The sequence below is a fragment of the Podarcis filfolensis genome (assembly GCF_964270895.1).
Source record: "Podarcis filfolensis genome assembly, chromosome: 8".
In the NCBI taxonomy this organism is placed as follows: domain Eukaryota; kingdom Metazoa; phylum Chordata; class Lepidosauria; order Squamata; family Lacertidae; genus Podarcis; species Podarcis filfolensis.
The window spans coordinates 35,554,747-35,570,526 of NC_139611.1; the positions used below are offsets into that span (position 1 = coordinate 35,554,747).

The 15,780-nt window shown below is 43.6% G+C and overlaps 1 protein-coding gene across 20 annotated transcripts in view; it reads right to left on the minus strand.

The window, feature by feature from the left end:
• Positions 1-9,464: 9,464 nt before the first annotated feature.
• The window catches only part of CYLD (CYLD lysine 63 deubiquitinase), a 33,880-nt gene continuing 27,564 nt past the window's right edge, over positions 9,465-15,780 (minus strand). For 12 of the 20 annotated variants that reach the window (XM_083626016.1, XM_083626019.1, XM_083626013.1 and 9 more), the window contains one exon: positions 9,465-15,475. In XM_083626016.1, coding sequence (XP_083482142.1) covers positions 15,291-15,475 — 185 coding nt within the window. In that variant the 3' untranslated portion in view covers positions 9,465-15,290. The remainder of the gene's footprint in view (positions 15,476-15,780) is intronic. The other 8 variants (XR_014551213.1, XR_014551214.1, XR_014551215.1 and 5 more) reach the window with 1 other exon arrangement.

A 15,780-nucleotide genomic window follows, 5' to 3' on the forward strand; every position in this document is an offset into this window, starting at 1 on the left:
TGCAAATTGCTTCCATAGGCTTGAGATCAAAACAGCACAGAGAATCCAGTCGATGATAGGCATGGTGAGTCCAAATAGCCGGCATAAGTGTCTTTTATACAGCTAAAGCCAGTGCTTCAAATGGAGATGGGGGAGGGCTGTAGCTCAGTGGCAGAGAATCTGCTTTGCATGCAGAAGATCCCAGGTTCAATACCCAACATCTCCAAGAAAAGCTGTCTGAAACTGTGCAGAGTCCCTGCTAGTTACTTTAGACAAGGGATGGGGAATCTCAGGCTCAGGGGCCAAATGAATCTCTTCAGGTCTCTCTATTAGGCCTTTGAGATTCACTTCAGGACCACCCCTTCCCCTTCTTACTGGCCTCACTTCACATCCTCCATGAGTGCATTTGTGAGGCACTCACAACTTTGATAATGCCCCTTTCACACCTGGATGGAGGATGGAGAGAGATAGGGGCGGACCAAGACATTTTGGCACCTGAAGCAAACCACAAAATGGCGTCTCCCTTCCCACCAGGGAAGGAGGGGTGAATGAAGATCTACATCAGGAACAATGGGGAGAATAATAATCTACACCAGGATCTGCTGCCCCTGCGGATCCTGCTGCCTGAGGCAGTCGCCCCACATTGCCTCCTGGGTGGGCTGGCCCTTGAGAGGGCTATGCGAATGTATGTAGACACTCCACTACTGCACAGAGATGAGCTTTACATTCATTTTTTTAAATAAATATTTATTAGAGTTTTCAATTTTATACAAAACAAAAAGGAAAAAAATATATTAAAAACAAATCAATTTCAATATGAATTTTCAATGACATATTTCCTTGACTTCCTCATACCTCCCCTTCTTGTTTTCTAGTTCAAATTGTTTATCCAGCAAATCCTAATCTCTTAACATTCCATTTAACTAACACCTTATTTTCCACTCTACTTCTTAAATTTTGTAACTTAAACAATATTTATACCAATTCTTTTTACCATAACAGCTAGAGACCACATAAATTCAATCCAGCATCTTTCAAAGTTCATTAATTTTGCAATGTTTCTGTAAATAGTCCTTAAATTTCTTCCAATCTTCTTCTGCCGACTCTTCTCCCTGGTCGCGGATTCTGCCAGTCATCTCTGCCAGTCCCATACAGTCAATCAACTTCATCTGCCATTCTTCCAGAGTGGGTAGATCTTGTGTCTTCCAGTGCTTTGCTATAAGTATTCTTGCTGCCGTTGTAGCATACATAAAAAAAGTTCTATCCTTCTTTGGCACCAAATGGCCGACTATGCCCAAGAGAAAAGCCTCTGGTTTTTTCAAGAAGGTATATTTAAATACCTTTTTCATTTCATTATAAATAATCTCCCAGAAAGCCTTAATCTTTGGGCACGTCCACCAAAGGTGAAAGAATGTACCTTCAACCTCCTTACATTTCCAACATTTATTATCAGGCAAATGATATATTTTTGCGAGCTTGACTGGTGTCATGTACCACCTGTATATCATTTTCATAATATTCTCTCTTAGGGCATTACATGCCGTAAATTTCATACCGGTGGTCCATAACTGTTCCCAGTCAGCAAACATAATGTTATGTCCAACATCTTGTGCCCATTTAATCATAGCTGACTTAACAGTTTCATCTGAGCTTTACATTCATTGCTCCACCCACTGTTGCCTCTGGTCCCACCCAGCACCGGCACATGGCCCCCAGAAAGGAATGTGGCAAGAAAGGCTCATTATCCCTGCTGCAAATAAATGAACTGGATCAGCCTTCCCCAAACTGGAGCCCTCCAGATATTTTGGACTACAACTCCCACCAGCCTCAGCCATCATGTCCAATGGCATAGGTTCCAACACTTTGAAGCCAAAATCTGAGACACCATGTCCCCCCTTTTCATTTTTTCATTATTTTATAATTTTTTATTAGTTTTGCATAAAGGTTATACACCATAAACATAACATTTTCACGCATTAAAAAAGGGGTTCTTTCAAACCTTGAGACCTCCTTCCTTTCCTCCACAGGTTCCAATTCTAAATTTTATGTTCCCGCTTTTCTATCGCAAGAGCATAGTGGCCATTTTGGTTGCTGTGATCTCATGTGATTTCGCACCACAGCGCCCCCCCCCCCAGTATTTTTTCAAGCACAGCACCTGGGATTGAACCTGAGAGTTTATGCATGCAGAGCAGATGTTCTCCCCCAAAAGCAAGAGCAATATATAACAGCAGAAAATGGCGCAGAGCATCAACCCCAAGGTAGCTTTTTGCAATACATTTGGGTAAGTTAAGGCTCCCATCTGCCAGCTCATTTACAAGAAGACCTTGCACATGTAAATCTACGTTTATGTAGTTTCTGCCTTCTTAAATTTACTCACCTTTAATTTCCATACAGATGGAACTTTGGTCAAAAATTTATTTGAGAAGTCACCTTACACCAGGCCAAGCTGTTGGTCGATCTAGCAAGGTATGATCCACTCTGACTGACAGCAGTCTTGACGTATCTGCTACATGAGAGACTGCCTCACCCCTTACACACCCAATGCATCCTGCAGGCGTCTGTCTCCTTGCAGTCTCCCAAATACCAGAAGGCCACTTCACAGCAACTCAGAGCAGGGCTTTCAGTACACCCTGCCTCAGCATCCCTGCTGAGCTAGGACTGGTACCCACTACTTCTGCTTACAGCAAATAATTGGAAGACATTCTTGTTTTGACAATTTCCTGGCTCAATAATTTTTATTTGATTTTAAAGTATCTGGCCTGGGTGCTTATTTGTATTGTTTTCCAAACCACCTTTAGTTGTTTCTGCATTGCTTCTAAACCATTTTTAAATGGTTTTCATTGTATGACTGCAAATCCCCTTGAGCATTATGAAAAAGGTAATTCATAGATTCATAAGAAGGTAGAATAATAGAATGATCTTCCTTGATCCTTTTAAAAACTGGAGATGTCAGGGGCTGGACACTACCAAGGAGACCCAGTTCATTAAGCACAGTCTCTCTCCTGAGGTGCCGTGATCACCCAAGGTCCCAGTTTCAGCTCTGGACCACACTAGAGGCAGCTTGAAGATGGGTGCTGGTCCTTCTGCTTAGAACAGGCATAGGCAAACTCCAGCCCTCCAGATGTTTGGGACTACAATTCCCATCATCCCTAGGTAACAGGACCAGTGGTCAGGGATGATGGGAATTGTGGTCCCAAACAACTGGAGGGCCGGAGTTTGCCTATGCCTGACTTAGAAGGCATGTGCTCCGCCCCTGAGTTTTGTTATTCATTATATATAAACAATACACCCAGGGCCCATGCATTGCAAAAGCTGTGGCTACCCCATTCAGCTGCTAGTCTTCTTATGCAGACACAGTGTGCTGGTCTGGGTAAGGCTCAGGTCCAGGTCCAGGTGCCCTGGACACATCAGATGTGTGATGTGGACATTTACAAAGACATGAAGTTAATCTATCTGGCCTAGACCAGACCCTCTAGGTATCCTGATTTTCCAGTGATGCCTGTGATTTAGAGAAGCCATCCTGGTTTCTGATTTGATCCCGGAATGTCCCACTTTTCCTTAGGATGTCCCTATTTTCATTGGAGAAATATTGGAGGGTAAGGAGTTATCCGACCCCCGAGCTGTTTGAAGGCAATCCTGTATAGGGAAGTTTTTATGTTAATAATAATAATAATAATAATAATAATAATAAATTTTATTTATATCCCGCCCTCCCCAGCCGAAGCCGGGCTCAGGGCGGCTAACAACAATCAAATAATCAAACAATCAAATAAACCAACATTCTAAAAATATTTCATTATAAAAATTAATTAAAATCAAGTTGATGGCAACCATTAAGCAAAACTCTGCGCAGGTTGCCAGAGGAGGGAGTCAGGCTGCGCCCTGACCAAAGGCCTGTTTAATGTTTTATTATGTTTTTATATGTGTTATATATGTTGGAAGCTGCCCAGAGTGGCTGGAGCAACCCAGTAAGATGTGTGGGGGTATAAATAGTAAAATTATCATTATGGAATGGGACGTCCCTATTTTCAGCAGAAAAATGTTGGAGGGTATGCTAGACGCAACTGCAGTTAGTAAGAGTGTGCCATGATTTCTAGCAGAGGGCTGTCCCTGCTCCACCAGAGAATAAACCTAGGACTTTCTGCATGCAGCACACTTGAGTGAGTTCCTTCCTCCTGCTTCCTAACAGATTAAATCAGGGATAGCCAATTAGGAACCCTCCAGCTGTTGCTGGACTACAGCTCCCATGAGGCTATGGCAGCACAGCCATTGGTCAGGGATGGTGGGAGCTGTAGGCTTAGAAGATCTAGACAGCATCATCTTGGCTATCCCTGCCTTAAGGGCATACAATCCTGATTACATCAGGCCACAAAAGAATGGAAAACCTAAGTTATACAAACCATGCAAAAATAGAAAACCTATTTTCCTGGCAGAGTAGCCCTGCTTTTTAAAAGGTGCATCACAGACAGAAGTTCAACAGGCACCCCTCTCAGTAGGAACATGCAATAATGGAAGAGCTACACAAAAAAGGCATGACTGTCAAATAATTGCAGGAAAATCAATATTATCACAGCAGGTACAAATGAGGTTTGATGTGTGGCCATCGAGAGTCACCACTGCTGCAACTTCATTATAGGCCCGTCGTTGTTTTCACGACCAAGACCGCATATCTTCAGCCTTCTGTTTCAATAAAATGATTTCCCTTTCAATTTGGGCTAATACTCTTTCAGCTCTAGTGTAATTGGCTATGAATTGAATTGACACACGCTCTGCTCATTAATATACACTAGGTTTTAATTACTTCTATACTCAGAGGTTCATAAATGATCATCTCATGCAACCCTCATAGCTTGCCTGACAGCAGGTGTGAGGAACCTTTAGCCCTCTAGACGTTACTGAACTACAACTCCCATCAACCCCAGCAAGGATGGCCAACTGCAACTTTTGGAAGGTCAAAGGTTCCCCACACTTGCATTTACAGAGACTGTGTCTGAGGACCAATCCATGCACTGTAAGCTTCCAGTTTGCTTCACAGATGTGCAGCAGTCAACAAAAGATAGGGCAGGCACGGTTGTCATTAAAAAAGAAGGAAGGTGTCATCAAAATAAAAAGATTGAGTGAACATAGGACATAGCCTTATTCAGAGTCAGACCACTGGTCCATCTAGCTCAGTATTGTCTACACTGACTGGCAGTAGCTCTCCATGATTTCTGGCTAGGTTTCTCCCAGCCCTACCTGGAGATGCCAGGAATTGAACCTGGGTCCTTCTGAGTGCAGAGCTGATGCTCTACTACTGAGCTATGGCTCTTCCCTGAGAGATGACCAGAACAGATCCAAGTTTGGAAAGAAAGTCGAAGGAAGAAGATGCAGCTGCAATTTGATACAGCTCTTCCTCTTGAAGAATGTGGTGGACACAGCTCTTCACACAGCAAACGACTTGAGTCGCAGGACTAGGCAAGCAGTCACGCACTCCTTTGAGCGGGCTGGGCCTGTGAAGTTTGTTGGTGTCCTCAGTACCAGTTCAGTATCTTACTCCCAGTCACCACCCCTAAAGGGGAAGGCTCCTCACAGATAGAAGCCAGCGCTGCCTCTACTGTAGGAGATGCCTGACCAGGGGTGGGGGTCCAATAACAAAGGGGCAGAACACCTTGTGGTCCCTCCCCTTGATCACTGGCTTTCTTCTCCAGCTCTGACATTTCCTGAAACCCTGATTTCACTTCCCCAACCTTCTAGGACCTTCTCCATGTCTAGGTAAAGGTAAAGGGACCCCTGACCATGAGGTCCAGTCGTGGCCGACTCTGGGGTTGCGCCGTTCATCTCGCTTTATTGGCCGAGGGAGCCGGCGTACAGCTTCCGGGTCATGTTGCCAACATGACTAAGCCGCTTCTGGTGGCACGTCCCTTTTCTCCATGTCTATCCAGTCCCAAATTCCACAATCTCCTCCCACTCCTCTTCAGGATCTGACCTTTCTCTCCAGGACATCTCTGCAGGACTCATGACAACCTCTGCCTGGAGAGCAACCACAAACGAGAGCATCCGGTGGAGCAAATGTCCGATCCAGCATGAAGCGACTTCATGTCCTTACCCTCATCTTGAGCAAGCTCCCTCCCTCCCCTTTGCTACTTCTTCAAAGCCCTTCCTCTGGCTAATTAGCCAACTTTCTTGAGTCTTAAGGAGGAGAATCACTGCCAGCTGGCTAGCATCCCAGCGCTCCTGTCTGCCAGACACTCAGAGAGCAAGCAAATGTTTCTGTCAATGTCCATTGAGCAGGGGACACAGAGCGCCCAGTGAGCCTGGGCCTACCAATGACTGCAGAGCCTCAGAATAGTTCCATAACTGGGTCCGCAGAAACCAAAAGGCTAAGCCGCAAGATGGGCTCAGTATTTTCTTTGCTGCCAAAGGCAGATTAAAATCCACCACAATGAAGAGAGAGACTCAAATATATACAAGCGGCTTCTGTATTACACTAACGGCATAATCAGCTGCATGAATTTGAGACTCTTTGGATTATTGATAAACAGCCAGTTTCTGCATAGTCGGTGGTTCACAGCATTTGTGGTATTTGGGATTTTGTATTGGTTTGGGAGGAAATGCTGTTTATTTAAAGCAAACCTATACAGAATCCCAAGCGATGAATGCTACAAAGCACCAGCTATGGATCGCCGGTACAAGTCTGTTGCAGCAATGAGCCTCTTTCAAGTTCATGCAACTGATGGTTGGGTTCTGATTCCTTAGGGAAAGCTCTATCAGGTGCCAGCTTCCAAAAATAATTGTCTCTAGTCTGGCCAAGGGGGTTGTTTAAATGGTGCTGCCTGAAAAGTCAGTAATCACTCCACAAGACTCCCCCCCCCCAAAAAAAAAGCTTGTGGAGCAAAAACCAATTTTAAGGTAGGTTAGGTTGCATTTTATATAGAAACACAGCTGGTAACAAAAACCAGTTTTTCATAAAGGCAATGGCAGGTTTGAAGGCCATCCACACAGGATTTTTGCTTGTTGTTTGGAAGGTTTCTCCTGCCCCACAAATCAAAATTCGCTCTCTATTGCTGGGTGTGGGAAGTTGCACCAGTGGTCCTTTAGCCTGCTGCTCCTATGCTTGAACTTGGTGGTAAAATTTCACCCACTGCCGCACTAAGTCACCTTAGGGAGACTCTAGCCTCCTCTTCCCCGCTCTTTGAGGGTCCCTGGCACACAGCAGAAGAGAATGGGTGAATGTACCTATAAATCTACTTTTTTTTAACATTTTGCTTTGTCGCTGCAGGTCTTATTAAGGAAAAGCAATGTCCCTATTCTTCTGCTTAAAGAACTGTTTGAAACCTGCAGCTGGCCTGAAGCCCAACTCTTCAATATAGCTCACATCAAAAGGATTCCCACCCCCACCCAAAATTGGCCTATTTTAAATAATCACAGAGTTCAAAAGCTATCCGATGGTTTTCTAGGATCTCTTAGAAACATAACAAAACCACCCAGGAAATTTCTGAAGTTCAGCCAAGTAATGGCATTTGTGGGGGGTAGGGGAGAGTTGTAAACCGCCAATATTTGGGACTCCCAGCCCTGTGTTTTGAAATACAAGAGATCCAGCGGGAATTATGGGGTGTTGGTCCTCCTATCTTTGTTCAGCTGCTGTTGACCAAAATGCAGTAAGAGGTCTGTGGAATAGTGAAAAGAACATTAGGTCTGGATGAAGTCATTTCAGGCTCAAACAAGGTCCTACAAAACTCATGGGATAGTTTTGCACAAGCCAGGAAGGAAAATGCCTTACCAAAAAAAAAATGTAATACCTCTTCAGTTCATTCCATTTTCACAACATTAAAAATTCACACCCACTTTTGTGCACATCTTTCCTAATACTGTATGCTCATTTAAGCATTTGTGCACCTTTCTAGGGCATATTTATATATGTTATTCTAAAAACCACAACACATTTTTGCGCACACTCCCTCCCCTGCTAAATATACACATTTTTCTCCACCTGTTTTATGGTCTGAGAACTACATTTCAAAATCCAGAGGAGCTTAGGTAGTTTTCTCAGTTGTGCCAATTAATCGATCTGTTGGTGGGCAATAGACAAAATCCCTGGGTGGAGATGGAACCATCAAGTTCAAAGGATGCCCCTCTGCAGATGCAAGCTTTGCTTCCCACAAGCTCCCGCACAAAACTGCAAAACTCTGTAATGCTCTGTAAGCCACATTTAAGGTATGGGAAGCACCGTGATCCAGATTAATCCCAAGAACATCCTGCCTCCCTCCATGCCCATATTAAATCATCTATGTTTCAACAAGAGGTGGGGAGTTGGATTCAGCTGACAGGCCAGATCCTCCTGTTCTCTGACTCTTGGATTCAGCCACCTGTCAATCACCTGAGAGCATCAGAACGTCAGGTGAAGCATCCACTGGCCCGTGTGGCAGCCTTTCCCTGCCAGACTTTCTGCAACCATTGTTCAGCGCTTATAGTAAGTTTCATTCTTTAGGCAGGAACTGGGTTGTGCTATGGAGGTCCACTAGAGTTATGCATCCAGTTTATGCCCCAGAACCCTGGTTCAAGAAGTGTACTGCACATGGATCTACTTAAGGCCTGTGGTTTGATACAGCGGGACTCTACTTCTATCGCTCTGCACAACTGTTATGCAGATAATATGAGCTAGCCCCCCCACCCCACCCCACTATACCACCCTATGCTCCCGGGTAGGAAACCGTGGGATTAAAATGTGATTAACTCATACACATTAAACCCTTACTTAAACATGCTTAAAATATATATAAGCAATTATAACTACTGTTCAGCTTGAGTATGTAAAATAACTGGGATAATGTGAACAAATTAATTGGCACTTAAGAAAAATTAATGCAAATTAGTTGCATTTCACGGAGCATCTCAGCAGAGAGGGGAAGCAGGCAGCAGTTGTATCTTTTCGCCACAAGATGGCACCTGATGCATGTATTTCAGCCAGAAGCTAGCAGGTGGCAAAACTGAAAAACAGAAGTTTTGCCATTCCAAGTTCAAGATACATAATGAAAACAATGGTTCCACAGCTAAACATATTTTAAATAAAATTACAAAATACTAGAGCTAAGGTGTGGGTTGAGGGAAGGATTGGGCCGCCCCATTAGTGCAAGGTAGTCCTTGAACATGCTATACCCAATGCACAGAGGCTAGAGTACATTTCAAATGTGGGACTTCACACAGGAAGAGTCACATGTGTAAACTTTTGGGTCTCAAGAGTGATGAAGTTATGCATCAGACGGGGAACCTGTGGTCCTCCAGTATTACTGGATGCCAACTTCCGTAAGCCCGAGTGAGCAATGCCGAAAGTCAAAGAAGAATGCGGAACCTCAGGAAGGCCCCAGGACTCCCCATCTGTGCTATACATTATCACATTTTCCCCCTTGCCATAAACCACCCAATGAAGATCATGTAAACACCACAGAATAAACCCCTTTCAAGGATCAGGTGCCTTTCAAAGCTCCCCCAAGTAATTTAGACAGCCATAAAAATGATAAGTTTTAATAAATATGAATACAGAAATAGGATATGGTACAGTCTCTTCTCTGGGAAATTAAGGCTTAATTACAGCAACCCGATATAAAACACTTCTCTAAGCTCTTGGTGGAGACAATCTACCGAGGAGACGACTGCACTCGAGCACAGGATGTTTATTTAACAAAAACACCAGGAATTGTGCAGGCCAATGCAAAACACGCTTTGTTACAATTGCGGAATAAATAAAACCCAAAACCTCAAGAGAGGCAGTCTGAAGAAAAATAAAAAGTTCCACCTTCACGTTCACACAAACGCAGCTCTTCTGTAACCATCTCAGCCCTGGGAGCATGACACCAGGGTTTGGGCACCGTGCTAACGTTGCAACGTCTGCGAGAAAACCTGAAACACGACCTAGAAACAAAATGATTCCGCATCTGTAGACATTTCATTCTGTATATGCGAGTGTTTAAATGTTCACCTTTGTACAGCTGACATGAGAAGATTAAAAGGACAGTTTCAGAATGCCAAAACTACAATGCGCAATACAAAAGAGGAAGGAAACCAGGGTGCGTGTGAGGATTTTGTTTGGGTGTTTTTGAGGGGATGAGATATGTAAAGATGGTGCTAGTTTTTCTTCTTCTTCTCTATTTCACATCACAGTCAGAAGGGGGAGTTCACAGATGCATAACTGCTAGGGAGGAACTGCGACAGCAAGTGATGATGATTTGAAGATGGGAAAACCACCACCACAGATCAAAAACCACCACAAAAAGCAGGGCTTATTATATACACCACCTCAACACACACACACACAGCACTTTTCAATGGAGGCAGCCCAAGTATTGGGATGCATGCTGTCTCACTGTACACAATGCCAGCTCTCGATGCTTTGTTGAGTTTAAAATAAGAAAGGCATAAGGAACAAGGCCCCTAAAGTACAGATACGTTCAATTTTGCTACTCCCCACCAACTACCCAGCCAGTGGAGCAGGAGCAGAAGCTCCGCAAGTTACATGATCATAAACAGTGACTTAGCCACCTCAACCGCGTCTCTCATCCTCTTGCACATTTCCACAAGGGTCTTATTTTAAATATTTAAGGCTTCTCATAGAGTCAAGTAACAGAAGCCACAAAAGCAAAGTGGGAAAGACTGCTGCAACAGCATTCAGAACACAAGTATCAAAACACCAGGATTACGAGCAACAGAACCAGAAAATGCTACAAATGAAGAAGAGGGTGTTTTTCAAAAGTTCAAAAGAAGGGGTCTTTGGGGATAAATGGAGCAGCCAAGTCCCCAATTGCTTCCTGCAAGTGGCCCATACGTCTTTTGCAAAAGCCAAACTATGGCAAGCCACAGGTAATATCTGGCAGGGTAATCTCCTCTACATTGCAAAGCAGATTTGGGAAGGTGTTTTGCAACAGAACAGGGGAGAAAGGGAGCAGTTCTCAGCTCCATCCAATGTCCCAGAGCAGTATACCCAAAAGCAAACACAGGTCCTTAAAGCACTGACGAAGGCCAGGTTACCCTTGATCTAAAGCAATCCCTCCTAAGGGAGTTTTGTTTGCTTTGCATCAAGGGGCTAACTGGGCAAATCATTATGTGTGGCTGCAGTATATGACGTAGTCTGAATTTTATAAACAGGATCAAACCTAAAAGATTTCCAGAAAGTTGGACAATTGAAGTTCACAAGTTCCTCCACTGCAAAAAAGCAACAGCCCACCCCCACATATAGTTTAATCTCCTTCCCAAAGGTTTATGAAAGGTGTTTGACCTGTACAGTTGCAACATGCATTTAAATCTGTAGCTTGTTGCATCCACAAGTCTCAGGAACAAACCCTGTGTACTTTTGCAGTGGAAAGTTCTCCCTCAAAAATATGAATCATCAGAGAGATGCCTAAAGTATGTATCCAACACATTTCTGCTCTAAAATGCTCTATCCACTTGTCAGTTAACATTTTACCATTGTCTCACCATGATTCAATTTTAAGTCTGGCCTCAGATTTAAGACCGGAAAACTACGGCAATTGATGGAGACCAGGAAGCAGTGTTGTGCCAGGCCCTATTCACACATGCCTTTAGCATAGGCTACCTGCTCAACAGCCTGCAGCAAGTAAGAACGACCTCCAAGAGAACATTTTGCCAAAGGTGGCTTTCTTTGCTGCAATGTTTTAAATTATTTAGATTTACTGTCAGCTGCCCTGAGCATTGTGAATACAGTGGAAAGTGTATAAAATGGAATTTTTATAAGTCAATCAATTTCTCTCACTATTGGAAACAGTAGTTTTTCAAACTGTTTTGGCATCTTCAGGGAAGCTGGAAAGCACACACACAAACCTTAGGGCCACAGTTAATAGTTTACAGATAACAGCAGCATAGATGCAAAAGGGGGAACGGTGCAATCTCGTTCTAGTGCTGAGAACAAACACTAGAAAATGTTTAAGTATAAATGATAGCGGTGTTGGCCTATAAGAAATATCCCAAAATCTGTATTAGGGTTACCAAAATAGCACTAAAGAATACAGGAGCTTTCAAAAAGCTTGGGTACTATATAGAGTCGGGATCAGGCAGAGGACGAAGTGGCAGAAACGGGGGCAGGGGGGGAGAGGAATTGGGGAACTTGGGCCAGAAGAGGGAAGATATCCCCTTCCCACTCTGATTTCAGTTGCTTTGGAAGGGGGAGCAGGGATGCTGGCTGATGCATGAAGTCTCAGTAGAGGCAGAGGAAGGCTTTGATTATTTGGAGGGGGGGCGAGGCTGAACAAGTGGTGGTAAGGACTGAACAACACCTGAACAGGAAGGTGCAGCTTTTCCTGGTCAGAACCAGGTGCCCCCTTTGCAGATGGGATGAGAGATGACCACCCCAACTGAGCAGGAACTTGCAAACTCTGCATTTCCACAAGGCAAGGGAACAAATCACTCCTTATCTTCAAAAGCTTAGGGCAACTTTTGTCACTTCTGAATCCTACTCCTGGATCATGCCCTGTGTCTGCTGCTGAGTCTGTACCGTTACTTGCCTGAAGGTCTTTTTTACTTCCAAATTAAGAGCCACTGTCTGTAAATTGAGTGCAATTTAAAATGGAACTTTTAAAAAAAAGTCTTATTCAAGATGAAGCCTTGCCTCATCCTCCTTTATGCCTTCACCCAGAGGGTTGCAGCCAATGAGGAAACAGCAGCCACTTCCAAAGTAGCAGGAAAGAAGTTGTGAGACAGTTGCAGACCAGGGAAAAAATAAATGGCAGGAGTAGTCATGGGGTTGAGAAAGCAGGTGGCAGGTATTGGGGGCTGGGTAGGAGTCCCAGCCATTTCACTACATAGCTCCAGGGGCTTTTGCCACCTCTGCTATATTACAGCAAAACAAAGTGGCAACTTAAAAGTGAACCAACACAAGGTGGAGGTGGGGAGAAGATGGACGATTTCATTTTATGCGACTTAATGACTACAGAGTTCGCATCCCAAACCAAGTGGAATTTAGTCCTATGTAGATGATGCAGATATTGCATCCCACGTGTGAGTGTTTAGCAGGCCTGGATGCTTATGAGGCAGCCAGGTGTGCGGGTGCAAGCCTGCACTGCAGCAAAAATTCATCCAAAGCAGCCCTAAGTGTCTCTTACTCTCTCCTGTTTCTAATCAGCAACCTGACTTAAGACTACTCATGGTGTCTACCCATTCACCCACCCCAAGCTAAAAAAGAAAAAAAGAGACTACAATTTCTCCTTGTCACATTCAAATTTTGTTCGTACTGGATGTGCACTTAGCTGCTCTTTTTAAAAACTTAAGGCAACTACAACAGGAGATATTTTTCCCAACTGCAGAGAACTATTAGACTCAACAGTTCATAAAAATATTAAATATACTACAAGATATTTGAGAGCAACAAGTAACTTTTCATATGTACTGAGCAGCAAGTCAAATGGTTTGACTACACACAGACCTTATTTGATCCTTTTAATATGATAAATGTGTAAGTCATCTCCTAAAAAAAGGAAAGAAAATAAATTCAGTCTAAAGCATCAGCTTCCATTTTATAGACTACAGACTTCTGAGCCAATGATGTTCCCTGAGGCAAAAAGCTGAACATACTGTCAAGGATGCTGCCTTGTGCCTTGAACCTATTAATATTATGCATGGGTGTCTGGAGAGGATATTTTATCCCACAACTTGAAGGTATGTATTGCACTCTCAAATCAAGTACTGTCAAATCCACCTCACAAGCAAGGTGCACCTGATAGTCCCATACAGGCAAGCAGAATAAGGACAAAAGACTATTTTTTGGGTAGCCAACATGGTGGACTTCAACTGTTATCAGGATTCCCATCAGCCCCAACCAGCCTGGCCGATGGTGACAGGTGATGTTGCAGTCCAACAGCATCTGAAGGACACCATGTTGGCTGCCCCAGCCTATTATTCTGTACTATCTTGATTGGCAATCACACCAACCGTAGGGAAAACCACAGCAACAGAACTTCCTCGCCAGTAATGCCTTAGCATAGTGGGCAGTGGAGACATCGTTTCCCCTCAAAGAAAGACTGCGGTGTACATATACTACACGGCTTAATTTCTTATGTGACCTAGATTTGATTTTCACACACACACAAACTAGAAAAAGACACTTTTAAAAGGTTAGCTCTTTAACATCCCTGCTGTTTTTGAACCTTTCTAAATCAACTTTGCCACCTTCTTTTTACCAATCACAGCTGCAAGTCATAGGATGGTCTTTGACTCTCAGAAGTAAAATTACACTGGAGTCAGAAGTTCCAGGGCAGGGGGATTAAAAAATCCATAAAAGCAGACATGCGGGAAGTTTGCTAATACCAGAGTATAAGAAGCAGTTTTTAAAAGCAAACTTCCACTGAAAGTCAACACAGTGCCAATGTAATACTTTGAAAGTATGGAATACCTTTCAGAAGAATTTTATGTGGGTGCACCCAATATGGAAGCATGACATCAGAATGAGTCATCCACACAACCTGCTCAGAGATGATCCTGCAAACAGCATCCAGTTCACAGAATAGACTGAGTGAGTTGTGTGGATGAAGGAAAACTCCGAAATGCTTCCAGCTATGGGAATTAGTCTAAACACCAACTTGTAGCTACAAAACATTTACACCAGCTTAATCTTCACCGTTTTCCAGCAGGCAACCATTAGCTACAAAGGGAACACTGAGCATTCTTGGTCCAGGGGAATACAATGGAGGAAACAGACAGCTAATGCGTTTTGCACACTCACTCAACACAATAAAATGTTTTGTTCTTGTTGTGATTTAACTTATACCAGGTCAAAATAAGCAAAACAAAAGCCTCAGTGCCAAGATTCAGGCCAGCATCCAGTGTATTACAGAGGTGAAGTGCCTTAATTGTACAACCTGTACAATGCTGGAGAAAACACACATATTAATACAGTCCTCTCCCTTAGGCTTTGTGGTTCCCTGGATGAGGTCTATGCAGAAAATTACACAAGGCAATTTTGAAACACATAAAACTTCACTCCATGTACACAACTCCTCTGAAAATGCAACCTAAACATTTTAATAGCTTCATTTAGACTTTTTATTTTTTTAGAAAAACCCTACATGCACACGCACACACACGCACTTCCTAGAGTGCAAAATGCTTATTAAGTACTTTAGCAACAGAACATTGCATTGTAAGGTTTTTTCCACCCCTTCTTTAAAATATGCACTTCTTTTGCCATAGACGTTTGCTTTCCACCCCCTTTGAAGCATCCATTGCCGGCAACAGATGCACGAGCAAGTGCGCCGACAGTCCTGCTGAATCTTCTTGGGCCACAGTCAAGTTGCTGGGAAGCTGCTTCCCTTCTTCCAGACAACAACTTTTCACTTGTACAAGCTCATGGTTGGGCTCTGATACATGCACATATAAGCGTCACAAAGTAGCCTTCGTGCACAGCCTTGAATTCTTCTCGAGTCCAGCGAATGCAATTCCTCAAGGGACATTTTCAGGTACTCGCCAACTTCTGGGCATGGAGTCACTTGAGGGATATTAAAGCCATTCTGTCCGCCTTTTGAGAGAAGAAGGAGAAGAAGGAGAAGGAGAGGGCAGATGGTTAATTCAAGGGGGTGGGGGGACACAATTCATTACCAACTATGCAGTCCTGAGCCTGTAGCCTCCCATTGGTGTGCAATGGTAAGGAGCATGAGTTCTCCTTGATGCCAGTTAAATCTCCACCATGTCATTTAAAAAAAAAAAAAAAGTTGTAAATCAGTTTGACATTCAATTGTAAATCTATTTAAATGCCAATTCTCAACTTCAGGTCCCCATTCCGCATGACCAGGGAATGAAGGAATGAAGACAACGGATAGGACT